This window comes from Aedes aegypti, chromosome 2, assembly GCF_002204515.2.
Source record: "Aedes aegypti strain LVP_AGWG chromosome 2, AaegL5.0 Primary Assembly, whole genome shotgun sequence".
Taxonomy (NCBI): Eukaryota; Metazoa; Arthropoda; class Insecta; order Diptera; family Culicidae; genus Aedes; species Aedes aegypti.
In genome coordinates, this window is record NC_035108.1 from 105,520,677 (window position 1) to 105,546,780 (window position 26,104).

Here is a 26,104-nt window from a genome sequence, read left to right on the forward strand (position 1 = left end):
CACCGGAGCGAGCCGACGAAAGGAGGATGCAGAAGGCGGTACACAACTGGCCGTTCAAGTTTCGTGGCGAGAAGGATACCACTTCACTCAACGTCTTCCTCGACCGGGTGGAGACGTTCGCGAGGTCGGAAGGCATGAGCGATGCGACGCTTCTCAGTTCCATCAAGCACTTGCTGCAAGAAGACGCTATCGACTGGTACGCCCGGGCAACTTCGCAGCGACTGCTTCTTACATGGGACGACTTTAAGCGACAGATTCGCCGAGAATTCTTGCCAAGCGGATACTCGCAGATTCTCCGTCTAGAAACCTGCTTTAGATTCCAAGGAAGGGACGAGTCGTTTGCAAAGTACTACCGCGACATTTCAGCACTCTTTCGCTTCGTAGATCCGCCGATCCCGGAGGACGAAAAGTTCTTCCTGGTGAAGAAGAACATGAACGAGAGCTACGCCTCCATCGTAACGGCAGCAAGGCCACGTACGTTGGAAGAGATGATCGAAGTTTGTACCGGATACGATGAAACGAAGATGCTTCTGAACAGACAGCGCAGAATTCCAATTCCGCACAGTGCGCTACTCGAGCCAAACTTCGCGACGCCAGTAACGACCAACAGACCGGTACCAATTCAGCAACAGCAACCACCATATCGTTTCAGCCGAGTCCAGGCAGTGGAAGTGGAGGAAAATTCTCCAGAATGCGAAGCAGTTGTAGCACTGGAAGATAGCTGGCAACACTGCTTCGACGACCTCGTTGAACAAGTCAACGCACTGAAAATGAGCTTGGAGAAGAAGACCGCACGGCCAAGCTTCGCTATACGAAACGAGAGACAGCCGAAAATTCCAGATGTGGTCAACCGATCCGAGGAAGAGGTTCCTCAGCAGTATCGTCAGCAGATCAGGACCAAACAACAAATTCCCACACAGCAGTACCGACTGCAACCTGGGCCAAACGAGCAGCGTCAGCCGTACCAGCAACAGCAGCGGGATCCGCAGAGAATGCAAGGCGGGCAAGCGCGCAGATGGATGCCGAGCTCGGTGGAAGAGTGGACCGACAGAAATCAGCGTAACAATCTTCCGCAGCTGCAGCAAGAACCAGAAAGGCAGGTTGAAAGGCGTTACGAGGAACGGCAAGAAACGGCGAACCATCAGCGTCTGGCGATGGTCTGCTGGAACTGCGATGAGGAAGGTCACAGGTTCATGGATTGTCTCAAACCGCAAGCAATTCTTTTCTGCTATCGGTGTGGACGGAAGGGTTACTCGCTACGTAGCTGTTTCACGTGTCGCACCGACACGGGAAACTACCCCGCGGAGAACCAGCTTTAGAGGGGAGCGGCTCTTCGCCAACTCTCGGACACCCCTCCGAGAATCCAGAATGCAAGAACCTTGACTCAATCATCATAAATCCCGGAAGCGACAACCGACCGCACGCCGTCATATCAGTGCTAGGAAAGGAGTTGACCGCTTTGCTGGACAGTGGAGCGAACTGCTCGTTGCTCGGAGGAAAACGAGCGGGACTGGCAGAGCAATGCGGTCTGCAAAAAAGAACCGTCAAGGGCGGAATAAAAACGGCGGACGGCACGAAGCATGAAATCACCAATTTCGTCTATCTTCCCATCGTGTACAACAACCGCAACGAAGTGCTTCCAGTACTGCTGGTACCCTCGATCCCGGATTGCATCATCCTAGGAATGAACTTCTGGGACAAGTTTGGAGTGAAGGCTGTGTGCTGCACAATTGAAGCAAAGCAAGACGAAGAAGTCGTCGAGGATCATGAGATGAAGCAACTGTCGTCCGAACAGAAGAAGCGACTAGAACAAGCGATCCGGAAGTTCCCAAAAGCGGTAGAGGGCAAACTAGGCCGTACGAAGCTGTATGAGCATCGCATCGATGTGGGCAACGCACCACCTCGCAAGCAACGGCATTATCCAATGTCACCGTATGTTCTGCAGGAGGTGAACAAGGAGATCGACCGGATGATCGCCCTCGACGTCATCGAGGAGGCACAGTTCTCTCCATGGAACAACCCATTGGTTGCTGTCAAGAAGAAGACCGGTCAGTATCGCGTCTGCTTGGATGCTCGTCACCTCAACTCCATCATGGTGAACGAGGGATATCCAATCCCGCAGATAGCAGCGATTACAAACAATCTTCGAAGCAGCAAATACATCTCGTCGATCGATCTCAAGGACGCTTTCTGGCAGTTGCCACTTCATCAGACCTCAAGACCATTGACAGCGTTCACAGTGCCATCCAGAGGCCACTTCCAGTTCAAAGTTGTGCCTTTTGGACTGTGTACAGCGAGCCAAGCCCTAGCAAGACTCATGACTCATCTGTTCGCCGATTTGGAGCCGTTGGTATTCCATTACCTGGACGACATTATCATCTGCTCGGAAACCTTCGAGGAGCATATCGCTCTGCTGGAAGAAGTGGCACGCCGACTGCGACAGGCGAATCTCACGATATCGTCGGAGAAATCCAAGTTCTGCCGAAAGAGCATGAAGTACCTCGGCTACGTGATTGACGAACAAGGCTGGCGAGTAGATGAAGAGAAGATCCAAGCAATAGTACAGTTTCCGACTCCAACAACACGAAAAGAAGTTCAGCGATTCCTTGGCGTTTGTAATTGGTACCGTCGCTTCATCGCCGGATTTTCACAGCTAGCGGCACCGTTGACAAACTTGACGTCTGGCAAGACCAAGTTCCGTTGGAATCCCATCGCCGAAGAAGCTTTCCTCAAGCTAAAGGCAGCTCTGGTCTCGGCACCGGTGCTAGCGATGCCGGACTATAGCAGACCGTTCGCTATAGCGTGCGATGCTAGCGACACAGCAATCGGAGCAGTACTCACGCAGGACAACAACGGCGAAGAACATCCGATCAGCTACTTCTCGCAGAAACTGTCAGCGTCTGAGAAGAAATATTCGGTCACGGAACGAGAGTGTCTCGCAGTGATCCGAGCGATAGAGAAGTTTAGAGGATACGTGGAAGGAATCAGGTTCATCGTCTATTGCGACCATGCGGCGCTCAGCTACCTAAAGTCTATGAAGAATCCGACCGCTTTGATGAGCCGATGGCTGTTGCGGTTAAACGCGTTCGACTTCGAGATCCGGTACAGAAAGGGATCGATCAACATAGTTCCGGACGCACTCTCACGAACGGTAGCCGAAGCAGTCTTCGCGGTAGACCAGGTGCAAGATCCGTGGTATAGAAAGCTGGTAGAAAAAGTGAAGAGCGAGGGCGATCAGTTCCCGGACTTCCGCATGGCGAACGACATCTTGTACAAGAACTGTCGCTGCAAGGACGAAGTTGGAGCTGTATCACACAAGTGGAAGCAAGTCGTTCCGAGAGAGGAGAGGGTGCAGCTGATCCGTAGATACCACGACGAACCCGCAGCAGCGCACCTTGGCTTTTACAAGACCTGGCACAAAATTCAAGCCCACTACTACTGGCCACAAATGCAGCAAGAGATTGGAGATTACGTGAGGAACTGTGTAACCTGCAAGGCATGTAAAGCGCCAGGGAAGAAGATGATGCCGCAGATGGGATACCCCAAGCCAGCGAAGACTCCTTGGGAGATGATATCGGTGGACTTTGTCGGTCCGCTCACCCGTTCCAAACGAGGAAACACAGTGCTGTTGGTGGTAGTAGACTGGGTCAGCAAGTATGTGATCGTCAAGCCCATGCGCGCAGCGGATTCCCAGAAGATGGTGGAGTTTCTGGAAGAAGAAGTTTGTCTGAAGTTCTCTCGTCCAAGGCTGATACTGTCCGACAACGGAAAGCAGTTCGAATCAATGGTATTCAAATCCTGGCTAGCGAAACACAAGATTGGCCACATGAGAACCGCATTTTACTGTCCGCAGGTCAACAACGCCGAGCGCGTAAACCGCGTCGTAGTGACCTGTATTCGAGCATTGCTTGATGGCGACCACCGCGACTGGGACGAAAAACTGCCGGCAATCACAGCAGCGATAAACGGAGCAAGGCACGAAGCAACGGGAGTGAGTCCTCACGAAGCAAACTTCGGACGAAATCTGCTGTTGCACACGGACCTCTACACGCAGCAAGAACTAAACACACCAGACGACCCGAAGGTAGCACAAGATCTGAGGCTGTCAGCAATTCGCCGAATCCAGAAGCTAATAATCGAGCGGATCAAGAACAGCCACCAGCGAACGAAGCAGCGATATAATCTTCGCACAAGATCAGTAGCGTTCAAGATAGGGGACCTGGTGTGGCGTCGAACATTCGTTCTCTCCTCAAAAGTGGATCAGATTACCAGTAAGCTAGAGCCGAAATTCGTTCCGGCCATCGTGAAGGACATCCTCGGGACGAACCTGTATCTGTTGGAAGATGTTCTGAGCGGCAAAAAAGGAAGATTCCACGCGAAGGACATCAAAGCAGACTAAGCGTAAAGGTTCAAGCTATGCGAACAGGCGATGCCTGTCGACTACAAAGCAAACGCTGTCAAAAACACCAATGGGAACAACTACAGCGAACCAGGGAGCAGATAAACATCATTCAACTCCATCTGCATCTGTGTGTTAACTATCAAAAACTACATCATCCGGGATTTTCATCCGCAAGATGGAGATTCCGACGTGTAAAGCTATGTACGCAGGCAGTGCCTGTCAACCAAGAAGCGAAAGCTGACAAAAACACCAAATGGGAGCAGTGACAACGAGCAGAGGCGAGCACAATATCCACAATTCTGCTTCGCCTCAGCTATACCGATTAGGAGATTTCTGTAAGGATTTCCGTTCATACGAACGAGGTTCCAAAACGTTCGAGCTATGTACACAGGCGGTGCCTGTTAACCAGTATCAGTAGCAGTCGAAAACACCAATCACTGGGAGATTTGACCACGTATGCTGAGAGTGAGATCCCGCTACAACACGCTCCAGTTCAGCAACCCTAATCAAGACTGGCAAGGATTTCCGTTCATCCGAGCGAGGTTCCACAACGATAAAGCTATGTCCACAGGCAAAGCCTGTCAACCATTAGTACCATACTCCAAAAACACGTACCAAGCGGGAAAATGGCAAAAGTCAGGTGTGATGAGCAACAACTTCTTAATGACTACCTCTCCACCTCGACGATTCATCAGGTTCATTATAGACCACGATCCACGCAAAAAAAAAAAAACCTTGAACACGATTTGCGACCACATCAAGCAGGGAGGAGATCCAACATGCGGTACCCAAACAGGGATCTCGGAAATGCACCAGATGTATTCTCTGATAGGAGGAGTGGAGACCCGGAGATCGACGACCAAAAATCGGTTCGACGCGGAGTTGATGCTTACGGCCACTATCGGGCGCAGTGAGACAGCAACTGGAGGGCATTGAGAGGAGGAGGACGTGGCTGAAGCCTACGAAGGGCACGGGAGATTGGAACCCCGAAAACCATCGTGAGTAGGGAGACTCCAAATACCATCAGGATGAAGCGAACAAACAAGCAGCCTACGGAAGGCACGGGAGATTGGAACCCTGAAAACCATTGTGAGTAGGGTGACTCCAAATACCATCACGAAGAAGCAGAAAAGCAAGCAGCCTACGGAAGGCACGGGAGATTGGAACCCTGAAAACCATTGTGAGTAGGGTGGCTCCAAATACCATCGGGATGAAGCGGACAAACAAGCAGCCTACGGAAGGCACGGGAGATTGGAACCCTGAAAACTATTGTGAGTAGGGAGGCTCCAAATACCATCAGATAGAGCAGAAGAAGTACGTAGCCTACGTCAGGCATGGGAGACTGTGACCCCGAAGTCCACAATAGGGAGACTCCAGATACCAGAACTAGACAACGAGCAAAGCGCATCGTAGACCATGTCCGCAGCGAGCTGCCAACCAAGTAGAGGAAACCCGACACTCAAACACACCAAGTGGTCATGCCGTTTGCCGAACGAGATAAATCGAGCCTACCATCAAGATTCGACCACCCACTACACAGAGCTATGAGAGGCACTACTACAAAGACACAAAACACGATCTCGGTAATCCAAGCACATCCAAGACTGGATGAGTGCACACAAACGCTCAAGTGTTTCCAGTCAATTCAAATGCGTGGCCAAGGGTTAAAGATCTGGGGGTCGTCATGAAATCTTCATCCCAAGGTAACGCGACCAGGGGCGCGGTAAAACCCCATTCTCGGGCTCATGACGATTTAGTCGCGGAAATGCTTCTTTTCTCAGTTTTTATGCACAAACCAATACAAACCAACTTAGTCCTTGTAAAAAGTCTGTAAATATAGCTTCTATGTTTAGTGTGCGATTAAGCCTATTTTAGTCAATATAATAGGCTATAATCCGATTTGAATGTCTTACCGTAGTTTGCTCGGATTTGTGGAAGCTGGACAAGGACTTTGGTCAGAGACGATTTGAGAGGTCGAAAATTCTGCCAGGCGCAGCTGGCGTGGGATTGAGTCTAGGATTAAGATTATGCAGTTCAGGCGATAGTGGTGATTTGATTTGGCAAGCAACCAAGGCTTGCGTATATTGGTTATGATGTATAAGGTTGAGGAACCAGAAGTAACTTGAGGTCTGCTCAAGAGTTTATTTGACCGACTTGTCTCTGACCATCATCCTAGGAGGATGATTGAAGATTTTGTGAATTTTTCATAAATCGCTTTATCATCGATTTATGAAAAATTCTTCCGCTACGGTAGAGTTGTGTTACGTTTAAGTATGATTTGTTGTGATGATCGGTGCCAGTAGAAATATTCAATAATAAATACTGTTAGTACATAAAACATCGAGACAAATATTGCTCCGCCAGTCGTGACTCGAACACCCCTGCCGAAACCTATCCTCATTAACCAGCCGCATCATTGGGAAAAACACACGCAGTACATAAGACCAGCACACAAACTGCATAGAAATCTTCGCGCAAACCAACACAAATGAGAAGCAAAGGGAAAAAGCACACTATGATCTCCACTGGTGCAGTTGGAGCAAGAGAGCGATTGCCGTTATTCCAGCCACGTACGCACACACACCATGGCAAGCAGGAGAGCGATCAAGTTCGGCTTAGCAAATCTCGCGTTGCAATCACATCGGCAGTTGACAGAGCGCGATCGGTCGGGTCAGTTGGCACCCAGTTCGGTGTTGTTTGCCAAGCAAGAGTTCTGTGATAGAAGTGAACCGGAAGATTTTCCACAAGTGGCAAACGTGGTCGCGAGAATAAGTTCAAATCGTTGGTGGTAAAATCACGCTTGCTGTCGCTCTAAAAAGCGATCAACTGAAAGACACGAAAAGGCGCCTGCAGATTCGCCGTCGCCGGTTTAATCGATCGCGTGGTCGACATCAGGACGGAGACACAGCCTATTGTCTTCGCAAAACCATTGTCATCAGCGGTGGTGGGATTGCGTCAGTTGAACAAAAGCCGGAAAGATTGGCATTGCCCGGACGCACACAAACACCGCGCCTGTCTTGAGCCGGATTCCTCGCAAACAAGCGCATTCGACGGAGAAAAACCCCTTCTAGGGGTTTTTTTTCTTCCTTTTGTAGTTTCGCATTACTTTTGCTGGAGAAGGCTCAACTACGGTGTGCGCGCAGAGGTTGTCAACCCGATTGCGGCGGAGCACAAGGAACTCTCATTTCGCAGCAAATCCGGGGCACCATCGGCAAGGCGGAATCGTGGCCCATGAGTAGAGGTTGCCAACCCGATTGCGGCGGAGCACAAGCAATCCCCATTGAGCAGCAAATCCGGGGCACCATCGGCAAGGCGGAATCGTGGTCCATGAGCAGAGGTTGCCAACCCGATTGCGGCGGAGCACAAGCAATCCCCATTGAGCAGCAAATCCTGGGCACTATCGGCAAGGCGGAATCGTGGTCCATGAGCAGAGGTTGCCAACCCGATTGCGGCGGAGCACAAGGAAATCCCATTACGAAGCAGATCCAGTGCACCATCGGCAAGGCAGAATCGAGGCGAATGAGCAGGCGTTGCCAACGCGTCGAAAAGGCGGTTCATCTCGGCGGGCACGGCAACTGCGCAGAAAAACAGCTGGTGCAACGGAGCGTCCGATCCAGAATGATGTGGCAGGGGGAGTCTACGGCGGCGAAGGTTTGACGGCCGATGCCGTGAGTACCAAATGACTATAGTATTAAGTTGATCGATGTTTCCGTATATAGTATAGAGGTTAGGCCTTGAAGAGAGAGGAGCTAGGAGTTAGTTGATATGCAGAACGTTCAATATATGTTACTAAAATGAATATCTGGCTTTGTGATTCAGTTGAGGCCTCTAGCCCTCAGTGTGTGTACCGAATCCCCTTTCGCTATTGGTAGTTTTTGCTCTACCGTGTCGGGAAGTTGCAACAGTCCTCAGGGCGTTGTGGTGCATCTGCTATACGTGATATCTGGTCAAATGATTCCAAAGCTGATATCTTACAGGGCGTTGAGATATCACATAATTTCAATTTGACGTCCTACAGGGCGTAAAGATGCATCTGATCCATAAAGCATAAGATTAAATAACTCAAGAGCGTTAGCACAGCTAGGAAATCTAAATTGATGGCTAACAGGACATTAAGATGCATATAATCTACTTAGGACAAATTGCTGCATGGCGTTGATACAGCTTGAAATTTGCTAATGTTGTCTTTAGGGGATTGAGATGTATTTGATCTACGTGAGAAAAGGTCAAATTACTCCAGGCCATGGATACAACTAGGAAATTTCTATTGATGTCATACAGGAGGTTATTTACACCTAGTCTATGTGGGATACGGTTGGAAAACTCTAGGGCGTTCATGCTGTTTATGATTTCGATCTGATATCAAACTGGGCGTCAAGATGCACCTGATCTATGAGGGATAAGGTCGAATAACTACAAGGCGTTTATACAGCTGTCAGTTTATACAGTTTATGCAGGGTGCCAAGATGTACCTGATCTACTTAAGATAAGGTCAAATCACTGCATGGCGTTGATACAACTTGGACATTCAATTAATGTCTTCGGGGGTTAAGATGCAGCTGAAATTCTTAAAAGAAGGTCAGATCACTCCAGGACGTTGATACAAACTTATAATTTGCAACTGATGCCCTACAGGGCGTCAAGATGCATTTGATCTTGGAGGAACAATGTCCAATTAATCTTGAGCATTGATGCAGCTTGCAATTTTCTATTGATGTCTTACAGGGCGTTAAGATGCACCGGATATACTTAGGATCAGGGCCGTACAATTTCATTTCATTGAAAGCATTTTCAGTCCCCAGCTGACTGACTCAAGCTTGCCTTTCAGTTGAAACGCTTCTGCTTCGTTTCAAACCGACAAACCTTTCCTTTCATCACAGCATGCGTAGTCACTCCTTTCTTTCTTGCTGCTGGTGCGTCGCGCGTCATGAACCGGAGTGTCACCGCAGCGAGCTGGCTTTTCAATCGGTAGTCTCTGTTTTTAGGAGCCGATTAATTTAATGAACGACGTCATGACCCGTGTAGTTTCTCTGTCTTATTTCATTACCTAACAAAGTGCACACATCATTATTGCAAAAAATATATAAAACTCAATTTTAAACATTTTGATGAATTTCAATGAAATTAAATGAAACGAAATTCTTACTCTTTCATTTCATCTTTCTTGTTCGTTGCTTTCAATCGGGCAACGAAACGAATGAGTGTGGAACGAAGGACGAAGCGACGCAGTTGTTCGTCACCATCGAGACGACACAGCCAAGCATTCGTGTTTCACATAATGCTTTCGAAAATGCACAGCCCTGCTTAGGATTAATTACTCCTGAGAGTTGATGTAGCTTGCAATTTTCAATTAATGTCCTCAGGGGATTGAGATGCACCTGATCTACGTGAGTCAAAACCAGGGCGTTGATTTCGATTGATGTCATACAGGGCGTTAAGTATATCTGGTCTTTTTGGGATAATGTCGAATTACTTTAGGGCGTTGATGCGGCTTATAATTTCATTGATATCTTAAAGGACGTCAAGATGCACCTGATCTACGAAGGGTAAGGTTGAATTATTCTTGGGTGTTGATACAGTGCTTCTTATCTACGTATATAGTGAGCTTATTCCAGGGCTCATGCCTTACATGGCGTTCAGATGCTCCTGGTTTACGTATAATAAAGTCAAATTACTCCAGGGCGTTGATATAGCTTGAAACTCTTCCTATATTTTCCATGAATCTGGGCGAAAATTAAAAAAAAAACTGAGAAAGCTTCTTAGTCGTCGACCAAGAAAATATTATACTAAATGCACAGACATGTCTGTGCTAAATGGCTTAAATACCATTCTAAAACCATATTCGGTCCATTCACTCATTGTAATGCATTTTGACGCATTAAGCTTGGTTAGTATAAACAGATTTTATATCCGGAAATGATTTTTCGTGAATTATTTAACTCATGCATAAAGATCTATAATCCTGTACAATCAATAAAATTAACCATTTTCTCTTGTTGTGAACAAAAACAAACAAAAATGAAACAACCAAACAACAATTAATATTCGCATGAAGCGCATTTATTTTCAGTCAAATCATGAAAAAGTGTGTGATAAGGGTCTCATATTATATTGCATTTGATGATCATCGTTGATTATTGAGCTTCTCGAGAATTTTTAGCATTTCGATAACTTCTTCTTTACTTCGAATGTTACGCGCCAGGGTCTGGTACTAGTTGGGCACTTTGCGAATTTTTTCTCAAAACCGCAGACAACCAAATAAGTTGCGCACCGATCGATTATGCGCCGAGTTGTGGGTCGATCAAAACGATTTGAATCCTTTGCAACTTGACCACAAGAAGGTATGAACAATTTTATTCCATGTGTTTCGAATCGATAAAACAATTATGATCTCTCTCCAGTTTAGGACTCGAGCCCTAAAAGTGATTCACTTCCTCGGCGAGATATTTTGACATTTCTTTATTTACTTTTTGGCTGGCGCACAACTCGGCGCATGGGCCACCGGCGCGCAACTTGTTGGACAGTCTGCGGATTTAGGTAAAGATTCACAATAATTCAGATCACTTCACTTATGCGCCGCTTCGAACAAGATTCATTATCCACAAGCTTGCAGCTGTTCTTCCCACACATCTGTCCGGAAAACTCCCGACGATCGCAATGGAGCTCTTCTGGAGAATTAAATTGAAAAAGTTAGACATAATGATTAAAAAATACCGAGATACTTCAGACAAACGAACTTACCTTCATATTCATTGCTATCACTACGTTTTTTTATTTATTAAAGTTGAGCCTCCGCCGCTGGTGGCGGTCGCGGATGGTTTGCTGTGGAGCAAATTGTGTAGGGAACTTTTTCCACATTCTTATTTTACTTTAAATATTATTAATAATATCACGGAATTCACTGGTTTCCATGGTCACATAAATAACACGGCACCGCTAAAACGTCAAATAATGAACTCGTGAATTGGTCCATAGGACAGGCACAAATTTGGCCAACTTTGGAATGCTGTAACTTTATCAAACATTAACCGATTTCAATTCTTTAAGAAGTACTGGACGGGTTAGCTAATCTAGTTTTGAGGTACACCCACGGAGATAAACTTCGTCCACCGGATACCGATAGTTTCCGGACCGATCTTAAGGTTTGGTGCACCAATCGCTTCAGAATGTTATATTCTATCTCTATGTGCAGAATTTCTAAGTGATGTCTTTGCTGAAAACACGTCATAATTTTACTGCATAAGATATGCTTTCGGATATCCGGATTATTACCGGTATCCGGTGGACAAAGTTTATCTCCGTGGGTGCACCTCAAATTAGATTAGTTAACCCGCCCAGTACTTCTTAAATACTTAAAATCGGTTAATGTTTGACAAAGTTATTTACAGCATTCCGAAGTTGGCCAAATTTTTGTGATGGAAAATGTCTCGACTTCCCAGAGTATCTTGGTGACTTACCACGCGAGCTACAAATGCATATATGGTGAATGGAAGAATGAAACATTCAGTTAATAGCTATGAAAGTGATCATAGGAACACTAAGCTGATGAGCAGGCACTGTAACGAGCAGGAACGTAATACCAGAAAGAAGGAAATGTTTTTTTTTTGGCGCAATTTGTCTCGCGTTCCATATACAAAGCAAACTTCCGACATCCATAATTGAAATCGCGTTTCAGCAGCTTTTTCAAGCTATGATACACTTTGTCACCTGGCTACACCACAAGGAAGCTAAACGTTTAAACCGCAACACCCAGAAGCATTTCTGAGCCCAACCAAGCGGAACCAAACGATGATCATGGTGAACGAATCGTCACACACGTGGTGTCAATTTCGAATAAGGGGCCGTAACACGATATCCATTTGATTGCGTTTGATCGTGGCGCTCCATGTGTTGCTTTTGATTTCCCTTTCGGAGGGGGTGAATCGTGATTTTTGTTCTTTCAAGGATTATAATTCAATAAATTAACCCAATAGCAGTCGAAATTTTGCACCTAATGCAATTCAAGCGACTGTCATTGAGTTAATTATTACATAGTTTGACGCGATAATACTTTATTGTTTGTTAAATATTTACAGTCAATTACAGTTTTGAAGCAATATCTGCTGTTTTGGTATTCGATGCATCACATAAATATATTCAAACAGATGCTATTCATATATTGTTATCCGTGTTGCACTCTGAAGTAAAAAATCTGGCTGTTAATTCTCCACTTCCTTCTATTTGTGCACTTGACTAAACAAAACTATAATATTTTAAAATCACTTTCATTTGTATAGCAACATGTATAGATAGACTTTAAGTACGATTGCACGTCACATATTCAGACTTTAACACATAGCATAACATATAGCATCAGATAACACTGTATAGCGGTACTCTGCGGTAGATGGGACCGGCAAAAGGGGTTCACCGTCTATTGCGATGATGGACTGTGGGTCAGGAGCATCGCATCTTCCGGCAATGCTTTGCGCTTGTACATGGGATCCGTCACGAGGAACACCACCAGTCCACCGTAGACGACCAGAAGCAGTCCGATCATGTTCACCAGGACTCCCTGCGGTGGTAGGTACCGGTAGTCGGGCCTGTAATGAAGACGTAGTAAAATTATTTGGTTTCTTCTCAAATATCGTAATACGTGATAACATTAATTAGTATTTACGATATTTCCTAAAAAAATGTTTCAAAAATTCAAATGTTATTATTTATTGATTTATTTGGTTGTACATCAATTAGCTTGATGAAACATGCTCACCAGTACCTGGTCAATCCACCTCGCTCCCTGCGCCCCACGCCTTCTTTTTCCGACCGGATTCGTGGCGAACACCATCTTTACAGGGCTGTTGTCAGGCATTCTTGCAACATGACCTGCCCTGCCCAGCGTATCCTTCCAGCTTTAGCCACCTTCAGGATACTAGGTTCGCCGTAGGTTGGGCGAGCTCGTGGTTCATTCTTTGCCGCCACACGCCGTTCTCCTGCACGCCGCCGAAGATTGTCCTTAGCATTCGGCGTTCGAAAAACCCAAGAGCTTGCAAGTCCTCCTCGAGCATAGTCCACTTCTCATGCCCGTAGAGGACTACCGGTCTTATGAGCGTTTTGTACATTGTGCATTTGGTGCGGGGGTGAATCTTTCTTGACCGCAGTTTCTTCTGGAGCCCATAGTAGGCACGACTTTCACTGATGATGCGCCTTCGTATTTCCCGACTAACATGGTGGGCTTCGTGGCCGTGCGGTTAGTGTTACCAAGCATTTGGCCACATCGAGTCAAGGGGTGTGGGTTCGATTCCCGCTTCAGTCCGGAAAATTTTTCGTCAGGAAAGTTTTTCGACTGTGCCACTGGGCGTTGCATGCTAGTCCGTTGTCTAGTGTGGTTCTTCCTTCAAAGGGCAAATCGTCCACTGGAAGCATTAACGTGTCGGTGTCTTTTTTAACATTTCACACTCCAGTTTGTCGCCCTTTTTGTAGATAGGGCATTTAACGCCTTGCTTCCACTCCTCCGGTAGCTTTTCCGGCCTGACCACCTTGATGAGTTTGGCTCCGATACCATCCTTGCCAGCGGCCTTGTTGTTTTTGAGGTGTTGAGGAGTTAAGGATTCCAACTTCCCCCATCGTGGGAGCTGGTTGGTTTCCACCGTCCTCCAGTGATGGAAAGTGGCGATCATTTCTTCTGAACTGGAACAAAAACAAAACCAAACGCTCCCGTGCGTCAATGCGCTGGTTTACTCGCATCTGTCATGCTCCCGAGTAACCGAAGCTAAAAGTGATGCGCGAACGTGTTCGGAGCTGTTCAGAGTCATATTGTGCTTTTGGGGAAAAAGCTACTTTCCCTTCGAGATTTATGATTTTCAAGGGTTTTTGACTGTCGATTTGATGGGTATACAATTAATTTGCCTGTCAAAACCATAATAAATCACACCTTGCTCGGTTACTCGCGAGTAAACGTTCCGGAGCTTGTTGTTACTTCTTTTAACATGTTCTCCCCAGCAGACGGGTGCGGACTTACTCACACCTAGCCAGTTCCAGAGTCTGTGATGTTTGTTATGCGTTGGTATACACTCGTGAACTGCTTCGTGATGCGAACTTTTCCAGCACTGCCGTCCGCTGTGCTGACGTAGTCATCGCCTTCGCTGTCGTGACGTTCTGTGCCTGTGTTCTCTGCGCCATTCATGTGTTAATCGTAGTGCTGCTTCTACCTTTCAATCACCTCGCGTCTGTCCGTCAAGATACTCCTATCTTTATCCCGACACATTTCAGCTCGCGGCACGAAGCCTTTGCGGGATGTGTTGAGCTTCTGATAAAACTTCCGCGTTTCTTGAGAACGGTACAGCAACTCCAACTCTTGGCATTCCATCTCTTCCAGGCGGTGCTTTTTGTCCAGGAATAGGCGGGTTTGCAATTTCCGCTTCAGTCTGTATCGCGTTTTGTCGCGTACCATGCTGTAGCATTACAGCCCCCAAAACTCGCAGTTTTTTTACCATGAACAGAGAAAAAAATATCTTTCTAATGGCGATATACTGCTTCGCGACTAAAAATGGGTGAACCAACGTGCGAAGATCGATTTTTGACCAACTTCGCCGCGTCGCGAGTCACTTCGCGATAGTGCGCATCTATGCCCTCCGCCGTGTGCATTATGCGCACTATTGAGAATCGAGTTGCGACGCGGCGAAGTTGGTCAAAAATCAAACTTCGCACGTTGGTTCACCCATTTTTAGCCGCGAAGCAGTATAAAAGATTGAGAATCCGTTTGCACCTTTTAGAGATATCGGAATTTAAAAACAACAACTTTCTCGAAGAAAATTTCTGATAACTCTTCAACCATAAGAAATAGAACAGTAGTTTCTTCGGCAAAAAGTTGCGCAATCATAAGTTCTAAAAGCGCTTGGAACAAAGTTCCTCGGGAAAATTGTTGTATAAAAATTTATCAAGAAATAACTGATTTTTCAGGGCCACCCTAACTAATTTGTTTAAACTCGCGAACCTATTTGCTATTCTCATTGCTATTCTCATTGCGCCGTGCCGGGTCGGGGCCGGGTCCGGGAAGTTTGCATTTCGCGACGGGGCTTTTTCGCTCAGTTCACACTGTAACCGTGCTTACCGGGTTCTCTTGATGCGAGATTGCACGCACATACGATGGAACTGTCAAATGGTTCTGTTTTTGCAGATTGAGATTGATGATTCAGTTTTAAAATGTATGTTATTGTAGAAATTCAGAGATTAGGATTACTGCAGGATTTGTATAAGACTTTTCTCTGATATTCTTGTTAGATTTTTGGCATTGTACTGCAATTTGGCATAAAATACGTAATCATTCGACCAGGGATACTACGGTGTGGTTGTGGAGGTCGAGCTAAAAATTAATAACAAATTTCGTACGAAAACAAAACCACAAGATGATAGCGATTTATATAAATTTATTTATTTATATAAATATTTATATAAATATATATAAATAAATTTATATAAATATGTATATACAGAGGTTAGAAGGTGTTTCAGGATAAATTTGATTTCCCTCTAGTTAGCCCTCTATGATACTCTACAATACCACAAATGACACAGTCATGAATTTCTCTAGAGGTTCATCATATATTATAATCATATAAAATCATATTTCCCAAAATTATTAAAGAAATACTACTTAAGCAAATAAAAGATTACATCGATAAATTCTTCTTCAATCCATGTTTATAATGAAACAAAATAACAATATATTGTTCTCAAGATTCCTCTAATAATTCTTCAAAATATTGAGTAATTATTAAAAAAAAAAAACTCTCAGGAATTACTAATGAAATATTTTTAGTAACTTCTGAAGTAATTATCTTTAGAAAATTATATTGAATGCTGGTAGGAATATTGGGAGGCATATCTGGAGTACTTATTGGAATCTTTCTAATATTTTGAATGAACTCGTGAAGGAATTTTGGAACAATTCTTATGAAAATCGTGAAGAGAAATATCTGGATAAATTTCACCCATCGTATGTATGGAATGAGTTTTGCAACACTCATACTATTATTATCATCATACAATAGTAATTCATGATGATATTTCATAAAGCATTCCTGAAGATGCCATAAGCATATTTGATGGCTGAGTTTTGCAAGGAACCTTAGAAAATTTCTGGAGTAATTTAGAGAAAAACTTTAAAATCATTCCTGATTTTTTTTAAATCCTTGCAGTAATTTTAGATACAAGCCAAGAGATTATGAGTTTGTAGTCATATTTGGTTAGAGCCTGTAGTGGATGAATTTGTGGAGGAATACTTTAAATAATTTATGAATGTTTTATGGTGTAAATTTTAGATGGATCAATTCTGAAAAATTAATGCAGTTATGGAAGAATCTTTGTAAGAATTTAAAGGTAATGTATTGAAAAATATCAGGTGAAATTAATTTGCAAAGTGATTTCTTGTGGTAGTACAAGACACAAATAAAATAGAATACTTGGCGGAATATTTGAACAAGTTCGTATGGAATCCCCTGAAACTCAGGGGAATTTCTTGTCAAAATCTCAGATTATTTTGGAAGAAATATTTTGACAAAAAATCTGGAACACTGACTTTTGTTTAATTTTGAGTTTTGTTAAAAATCATTATAAAATTTCTTGAAGTAATCTTTCAGGAATTAATAATGTTAATCAATACATATATTCCATAAGTAATTCCTACAGAAATCCGTATGGGAAATTCTCTGAGTATTCCTCTAGAAATTCATCAAGGAAATTCAACAGGGATATTTTTTTAAATTTTCCTGCTGGATTCCCACTAGAAAAAAACGAGATAATTATGGGGTATTTCTGCAGAGATACATCTGAAAATTTCTCTGGGGATTCCTCCGAGAATTCTCTCTTCAGGTATTCTACCAGAAGTTTATTGCTTCCGGGTATTCTTTCAGATTTCCAGGAAATCCTAGAAGAACTCCTGGCGGAACTCCTGGCGCGACTCCTGGAGGAATCCATGGAGGAGCTCTTGGAGGTATTTCTCGAGGAATATTTAGAGGAATACATCGAGGAACTCCAGGACGAGTCCAAGAAGGGAATTTCTCAGCAAGGAGGAGTGATTTCTCATTCAATCTTTCAGAATACCAAAAGTTCCCGCAGGGATTCCTGAAGAACTCCAGGGGGAATTGCTAAAGGAATTCTTTGGGCGATTCTTGAATGAACTCTTGAAGGTATTCTTGAAGAAACTACTGGAGGAATTTCTGGAAGACTTCCTGAAATTCTTGAAGGAACTCTTAAAGGAATTCCTGAAAGAATTCCTGAAGGTATTACTGAAGGAACTCCTGGGCAAATTTTTCGAGATACTCCTGGAGGAATTTTTGAAGGAACTCCCGGAAAAAAACCTGTAGGAACCTTTGAAGAAATTCCTTCAGCTATTACTGAAGCAACTCCTACAGAATTTCCTGGAGATACTCCTGGATGAATTTCTGAGAGAACTCTTGGAAGAATTCCTGAAGGAAATTCTATTTTTGGAACTCTTTGAGGTATTACTGACGAATTCCTGGAGGAATTGCTAAAGGAACTCGTGGAGCAACTTCTGGAGTAATTCCTGAAGGAACTCCTGGTGGAAGTCAAGAAGAACTTCTGGCGGAATTCCTAAACGAGCTTCTGAAGAAGTTCCTGGAGAAAGTCGTGGAAGTATTGCAGGAGGAACTCCTGATGGAATTCCTGAAAGAACACCTGGAGGGTAGGTTTCCTGAAGGAACCTCTGGAAGAATTCCTGAAAGAATTCCTGGAGAAATTCCTGAAGAAACTCCTGAAGGAATATTTGGAGGAATTCCTGGAGGACCTTTTGGGGTAAGCCCAGGAGAAACTCCTAGAGGATTTCCTGGAGGAAATCTTGGAGGTATTACTGGAGGAACTCTTGAATGAATTCCTGGAAATTCTTCTGGAGGGATTTCTGAAGGATCTCTTGGAAGAATTCCTGAAGGATTCCTTCAAGGAACTCGTGGAGGTATTACTGAAGGAACTCCTGAAGGAATTCCTGAAGATATTCCTGGAGGAATTCTTGAAGGAACTCTTAATGAAATTCCTGAAAGATCTCCTGGAGAAATTTCTGAATGAACTCTTAAAGGAATATCTGAAGATACTCCTGGAGGGTTTTCCTGAATAAACTCCTAAAGGAATTCGTGAAGAAATTCCTTATGGAATTATTGAAAGAACTCCTGAAAAATATCCTGTAGAATTCCTGGAGGATTTCTTAATATACACCTGGAGGAATTCCTTAAGGAACTCCTGGGAGAATTCCTAAGCCCTGGAAGGAATTTCCTCATGAAGGAACTTCTGATGGAATATCTGGAGGTATTCCTGGAGTTTATCCTCGAAGATTTCCTGAAAAATTTCCTGGAGTAGTTCCTGGAAGAATTCCTGAATGAATTCCTAAGGGATTTCCTGGAGTATATCCTGGAAGTATACTGCTGGAGGAATTCCTGGATGAATACCAGGAGAAACTCTTGAACTAATCTCAGGAGAAACTTCTACAGGAATTCTTGGCGGAACTCCTGGAACAATTCTTGTAGAAACTTCTAAAGAAACTCCTGAAGAAACCACTCGAGGTATTACTGAAAGAACACCTTGAGAAATTCCTGGAGATACCCCTGCAGTACTCTTGGTAGAATTCTTGAGGAATTCTTGAAGTAAACCTTGGAGGAAATCCTGGAAGATCTCCGGGAGTAATTTCTGAAGGAATTGTTAGAGGAATCCCTGAAGAAACTCTTGGAGGATTTTCCTAAAGGAACTCCTTTAGATACTCCTGGAGGAATTCCTGAAGAAACTCCTAGCGAAATTCCCGAAAGAACTTCTGGAGGAAATCCTAAAGAATTTCTGGAGGAATCCCTTAGAAACTCCTAGAGCAATTCCTCAAAGAACTCCTGGAGCAATTCCTTAAGGGTTTCCTAGAGGAATTTTAGGAGGAATTCCTGAAAGAACTGTTGGAAGAATTTCTAAGGGAATTCCTGAAGGAATCCCTGGAGTAACTCCTGAATAAATTCCTGAATTAAATCACAAAAGATTTCCTGAAAGATTTCCTGGAGTTATTCCTGAAGGACATCCTGGAAGAATTCTCGAAGGAAACTCCGGAGGATTTCCTGAGAAATTTTTGAAGGAGCTCTTTGAGGAGTTCTTGAAGATACTCTTGGAGGAATTCCTGAAGAATCTTCTGGAAAAATTCCTGAAAGAACTCCTGAAGGAATTCCAAAAAAACTCCTGGACAAATTCATGAACTGAATGAATTTCTGGAGGAATCCCTTAAAAACTCCTGGAGGATTTCCTGGAGCAATTCCTGATGGATTTATTAGGGAAAATTCTGGAGGAAATCTTGAAATAATTCCGGCATGAACTCCTAGAGGAATTTCTAAAGGAACTCATGTAGCATGTAGGATGAAATTCACGAAGAATCTCAGGAGGAATCCATAAAGTAACTTCTGGAAGAATTCCTCTGGAATCCCTCTCTGGAAGCACCTGGAGAATCTTAGGTCGTTTCCTAATAATTCTGGAGACAATTCTCTACGGAACTGTTAGAGTAATGTGTAGCATCCTAATATGATCCGATGGTCGCATACCGCAAGGAACTTGATTCCTAAAAATGATCTAAAATGTTTGCAAATCCAAATTTCAACCACAATACCAATACCGTAGCTAAAACCACAGACAAACAGACGTCACACTTTCACCATTGTCCATCGACCACCTTTTTAACGGTTGATTCAAAAATATAGTAGGTGGCCAATCGACCACCCGCAGCGCTCGCATCGTTTTTGTTCGCGTTTGACGTTTACACACTACCGCCATCTGTTGGCATGTTGGCCAAACACAATAATTTTAGCATTGGGCGTACATGTCCTCGTGACTATGAATTTTATCGAGATTTGTTCTAAGTGTTACGTCTGTTTGTCTGTGCTAAAACTGATTGCACACAAATTTTGCACAGTTGTTTATGATCTCAAATGGAACTGAAAAAACTTCGACTTGGTTGAATTAAATCAAATTTGCGCACTCGTGCTTATGGAATACTATACTCGTAGCAGGCTCTATCCCAGTAGGGCCGTTAAGTTAAGAAACAAAGTTATCGCAAAAGAAATGCAAAACCCTTCTCCGGTGCGTTTCATCCTTTTTCACAAACGTTGATAAATAACATAAATCAAAACAAATCTGTCACCTCACTTCATATTGGTAATGCATAGAGAACTCACAACTACACACACATAGCAAATAATATGCTGCCAGCCGTGCATCCACCGGAAAGTCCCAAATATCGTTGCCGACGATATTTTTTGACAGCTCGGTAACACCCCGGTTTGACCCCGGGCCCGGCACGGTAGCTTTGGTGTGAACACTCACATATAAAACACATAAAAGATATTCAAAACATAACCCGGTCGGGCCCCGGACAAGTCTCGGCCCCGGCCCGGCACGGCGCAATGAGAATAGCCCTTAGATAGAAATTTGGGTTCTTGGACGAAGTAGCTCCAAATTGGTTGTTCTAAAACATTGTAGAACATTGTACAGGCTTTGGGACCAATGTGCTATGTTACCCCGGATTACGGTACTTCGTCAAATATAACTTACATGGCAAATATGGCTTTCTCCAGAAGACCGAGCAGGGAAGCCGCGACAGCTAGCACAAATCCCAAAACACCGAAGAACACGTGGACGGGCATGTAGGTGGATCGCATCGATTCGCGCACTCCCGGGAACAGATAGGACACGAACCCAAACAGGTACTGAAGCCCAAACAGCACCACCGCTGCCATTCCGACCCACGAGTGCAGCGTGTACATGTTCGGTATCGGAACCTTGGCCAGGTTATGTGAATCGAATGCCGCCACCAAAGCAACGACCGTGAAGACGAACGCCAGTCCGTGAATGGCGGCATGAGTGACCTTCAGTGGCTTCTTGCGAGCGTAGCGGAATCCTCGATAGACCAGTATGGCTGAAAGATGCAACGAAAGGAGGTTTGTTTCGTCAAGGTCACACAATCACAAAAAGTTACAGCACTTACAATTTCCGTACAGGAAAATCATTCCAATCGACATCAGCAGCGGATGCCAATTGAACTGGGTGGCCGGATTGGACGTCCATGAGAGACCTCCGAGGTGCACTCCGATCCAGGAACCCATCAGAATGACGATGGCGGCGCCCACCATTTGCGTTATCAAGTAAACCACGCGGAAGTTGTTCAACGACGTCGGGGAAGGGCCGCTGCTCTCCATGGTGTCTGCTGTAGGGCGTGAGCTGAATGAGATAAAAACAAGAATTTTTAGATTAGTCACTGGCGAATCACGTTTTGCGATAAGAAACAAGCAATCCTTAAGCAATAACTTTTTAGTGCTGTCTATGATTACATATTTGCTAGGCTCAATTGTCGTTCCACGAAGGAAGCTAACCATACCAATACCCATGTTATCCTGAGTTGAAATACTGCAATTTTCCGGTTGAATGATCCTATTGATTTTGAACAGCGGAAATGACGCGATTTCATCGAAAACCTTTTGTCTACAAGAAGATAGACAAGTAATTGAAGGGGATTATTTAAGGTATCTTGGCGGAATGTGATTTACGACGAGGCTGCTGATTCCGACGGCGTTAAATTTGTAGGTTTTGTCGATGACATCACTCTAGTAGTCTATTGCGATTCGATGGAGGAAGTAGAGTTGACCGCAGCGCACTCTTTCTCCATAGTTTAAAAATTAATAAGATTGAGAAAGCTAGGAATAGCCTACCATAAAATAGAGGTGCTCAACCATCGAAACTCTGAGCAAAGGGCATTTCTCTCGATAAATGATTGCACCATGGAGTCCGAGCGATTCCTTAGGCACCTTCTGTGACAAGCTCAACTTACCAGTTAGTATCCTTCGGGAGATACTCTGGGAGGGCATGTCTTCCTTTTCGGGTAATGTCCTCACGTCCTCTTTTGGACTGAAAATGTCTCCCTTCTTAAAAAATCGTATTAATATCATATTCGATATCAATATTTTAATCTCTTATCAAATTAAAATCATATCGCTATTCTTCATTTTTAAAACATAATTTTCAAAGCTTCAAATAATAGCTTGATATTTAGAATAAATTTTTACAGTATCAGTTTTCTTGCTTGAATGCTTGTATATTGTTTCAAAAAGTGTATTAATTTTGATTTCATTCCAATACTTCGAATGCCAGAATACCAAATATCATTTCATCCAATAATACAAAATATACCATTATATTCATGACATCGTGTTTTTGGACCATTCTAGATTGTTGTTAATTCAAATAGCTATAATTTGGAATTACGACATTCGGATCTAGAGTAAAGTGGGGCAAAAGTTCGAGTCGTGCAAGTTTCTTTTTAAAATTTCTAGCTCAATTCAAAACAAAACTTATAAATGCCTTGGTGGTTTGAATGCTAGACTTTCACTGTAAATTTCATAAGAATCAATTGAGATTTGGAAAAGTTATGGCTATTTGTTGTTTTTTGACGTAAAACTTGTAATTTTTGGTCAAACTTTCATTGCATGGCATCAAATGAAGACAAAATCTTATTCAATTTTTTATGTGAGGACATTCCTGGGCCTATCATAAGGATGCTTTGATGTGTATAAGTTTTAACAAAAATGCTTGGAATCAATTGTTGATCCATAGTGCGGCAAAAGTTCGATCCATGTATAAACTCGCGGAAAATTTCATAAAATTGCCCCAAATCCACATATTATCTTCAAATTTAGCAAAATTTGTCTGATCGTGCAAAAACTAGTCATCAAAATTTCACATTTTCGCTCAGTTTGCTGAAAAACTGCTATTTTTAAGTATATTACAATTAATTCTGTTTTGGGTAATTTCTTGATGAAAATTTAGTGTGTACTAGAGGCCCGACAAACTTTGTCTTGACATCAAGTAGGCTGTTGCAAACACCATGAAACGTCCCTAACAAAATAGCAGTTTCGTTCACTTCCGTGTTTTGCTAACTTCTTGTTCAATTTTTTTTTTATTTAGTTGGTGTTACATCAATTAATTTGATATTGCGCTGTTCCCACCAAATCGAACTGCACACTTTGGAAGTGTGACACTTATAAGTGTGACGGCAAAGTGCAACCTCGCGATCTGACAGCATTTTGACAAAGAGAAATGTCATGCAAAGCCACGTGTTACCAAATTTGCCTTTGTTATACTCGGTTTTGTTTTGGTTTCCGATCTTCCACCACCACCGAAGGGCGAGCAAGGTTGCCAGTTATGCGATCTTTTTCGTTTACTCCATTGAAAAAGTTTGTGTTTGAATGAATTTGCGACATGATTGTTGGCAACTCCCTTCAAGCAAGAAAAAAGTGTGATCAACGAAGTGCACTGAAAATCCATATTTCAAAGCAACCTGCAATAAAACCTCGTTAACGATGTTACGCCAATTTACTCGGTCCATGGCTATGTCTCTCCAACTTCGATTTTGGCCCACGTTCTCCAGATCTTGTTGCACCTGATCAAGCCACCTCGCTCGCTGTGCTCCTCGCCTTTTTGTGCCAACCGGATTCGACGCGAACACCATCTTTGCAGGATTGTTGTTCGGTAGTCTCGCAACATGCCCTGCCCAGCGCACCCTTCCGGCTTTCGCAACCTTCTGGATACTGAGTTCGCCGTAGAGCCTAGCGAGCTCGTGGTTCATTCTCCGCCGCCACACACCGTTTTCCTGTACTCCGCCAAAGATCGTCAAATACTCCAAGTGCTTGCAGGTCCTCTTCCAGCATGGTCCATGCTTCATGTCCATAGAGGACCACCGGTCTTATAAGCGTTTTGTACATGGTACATTTGGTGCGAGGGTGAATCTTTCTCGACCGCAGCTTCTTCTGGAGCCCATAGTAGGCGCGACTTCCACTGATGATGCGTCTCCGTATTTCACGACTAACGTTGCTATCAGCCGTTAACAAGGATCCAAGGTAGACCGTAGATGAACTCATCAACCACCTCAAAAGTATCCCCGTCTATCATAACAGCCCAGGCGGGCTCTGTCGCGCTCGGTTCCGCCTATCAGCATGTACTTTGTTTTTGACGCATTCACCACCAGGCCAGCTTTTGTCGCTTCACGTTTCAGGCGGGTGTACAGGTCTGCCACCGTTCCAAATGTTCTGCCGACAATATCCATATCATCCGCGAAGCAAACAAATTGGCTGGATCTTGTGAAAATTGTGCCTCGGTTATTGAACCCGGCTCTCCGCATGACACCTTCTAGCGCGATGTTGAACAGCAGGCACGAAAGTCCATCACCCTGTCGAAGTCCCCGGCGGGATTCGAACGAACTGGAATGTTTACCCGAAATCTTCACGCTATTCTGCACACCGTCCATCGTTGCTCTTATTAGTCTTGTGAGCTTCCCGGGAAAACTGTACTCGTCCGTGATTTTCCATAGCTCTTCGCGGTCGATGCTATCATAAGCCGCTTTGAAATCGATGAACAAGTGATGCGTTGGGACTTGGTATTCACGGCATTTCTGGAGGATTTGCCGTACAGTGAAGATTTGGTCCGTTGTCGAGCGGCCGTTGATGAAACCAGCTTGATAACTTCCCACAAACTTATTTGTTATTGGTGATAGACGACGGAAGATAATCTGGGATAGCACTTTGTAGGCGGCATTCAGGATAGTGATCGCACGATAGTTTTCACATTCCAGTTTGTCGCTCTTCTTGTAGATGGGGCATATGACCCCTTGCTTCCACTCCTCCGGCAGCTGTTGCGTTTCCCAGATTCTGACAATCAGCCGGTGCAGACAGGCTGCCAACCTCTCCGGGCCCATTTTGATGAGTTCAGCTCCAATACCATCCTTACCAGCGGCCTTGTTATTCTTGAGCTGGTCCTTAACTTCCCTCAATGTGGGGGCAGGTTGGTTTCCTTCATTCACCGTGCTGACCGCCGTGTATCCCCTTCCTCCGCTGTCATGACCCTCGGCGCCTGTGTTCTCCGTGCCATTCAGGTGTTCATCGTAGTGATGATTCCACCTTTCAATCACCTCACGTCCGTCCGTCAAGATGCTTCCGTCCTTATCCCTACACATTTTGGCTCGCGGCACGAAGCCATGCGAAGGATGCGTTAAGCTTCTCGTAGAACTTTCGCGTTTCTTGTGAACGATGCAGCTGTTCCATTTCTTCACATTCCGCTTCTTCCAGGCGGCGCTTTTTGTCCCAAAATAGGCGGGTTTGCTGCTTTCGTTTTCTTTTATATCGCTCCACGTTTTGTCACGTTCCTTGCTGCAGCATTGCAGCCCGCGCTGCATCCTTCTCCTCCAAAACCTGCCTGCATTCTTCGTCGAACCAATCGTCACATATCCTCCTTTCCACGTACCCGACGATGCTCTCGGCTGCGTTGTTGATGGCTACTTTTATGTTGCTCCAGCAGTCCTCAAGAGAGGCTTCGTCAAGCTCGCCCTCTTCTGGCAACGCTACTTCGAGATGCTGCGCGTATGCGGCAGCGACGTTCGGTTGGGCCAGTCGCGCTAGGTTATACCGAGGCGGGCGTCGATACCGTACATTGTTGATGACGGATAGTTTTTGGCGCAGTTTCACCATCACCAAGTCAATGTTAGCGCCACGATAGGTTCTGACGTCGGTAATATCGGAGAAGTGCCGTCCATCGATCAAAACGTGGTCGATGTGTGATTCCTTCTGCAGTGGTGATCTCCAGGTGTATCGATACGGAAGGCTGTGCTGGAAGTAGGTGCTGCGAATGGCCATGTTCTTGGAGGTG

At 44.5% G+C, this 26,104-nt stretch overlaps 1 protein-coding gene across 3 annotated transcripts in view; it reads right to left on the reverse strand.

Annotated features, from left to right (window-relative positions):
- Positions 1-12,436: 12,436 nt before the first annotated feature.
- LOC5576849 (cytochrome b561) overlaps positions 12,437-26,104 on the reverse strand; it is a 33,013-nt gene continuing 19,345 nt past the window's right edge. For all 3 annotated transcript variants that reach the window (XM_021841840.1, XM_021841842.1, XM_001656234.2), the window contains 3 exons: positions 21,399-21,631; positions 20,966-21,329; positions 12,437-12,984 (listed from right to left, as the gene is read on the reverse strand). In XM_021841840.1, coding sequence (XP_021697532.1) covers positions 12,816-12,984; positions 20,966-21,329; positions 21,399-21,631 — 766 coding nt within the window. In that variant the 3' untranslated portion in view covers positions 12,437-12,815. The remainder of the gene's footprint in view (positions 12,985-20,965; positions 21,330-21,398; positions 21,632-26,104) is intronic.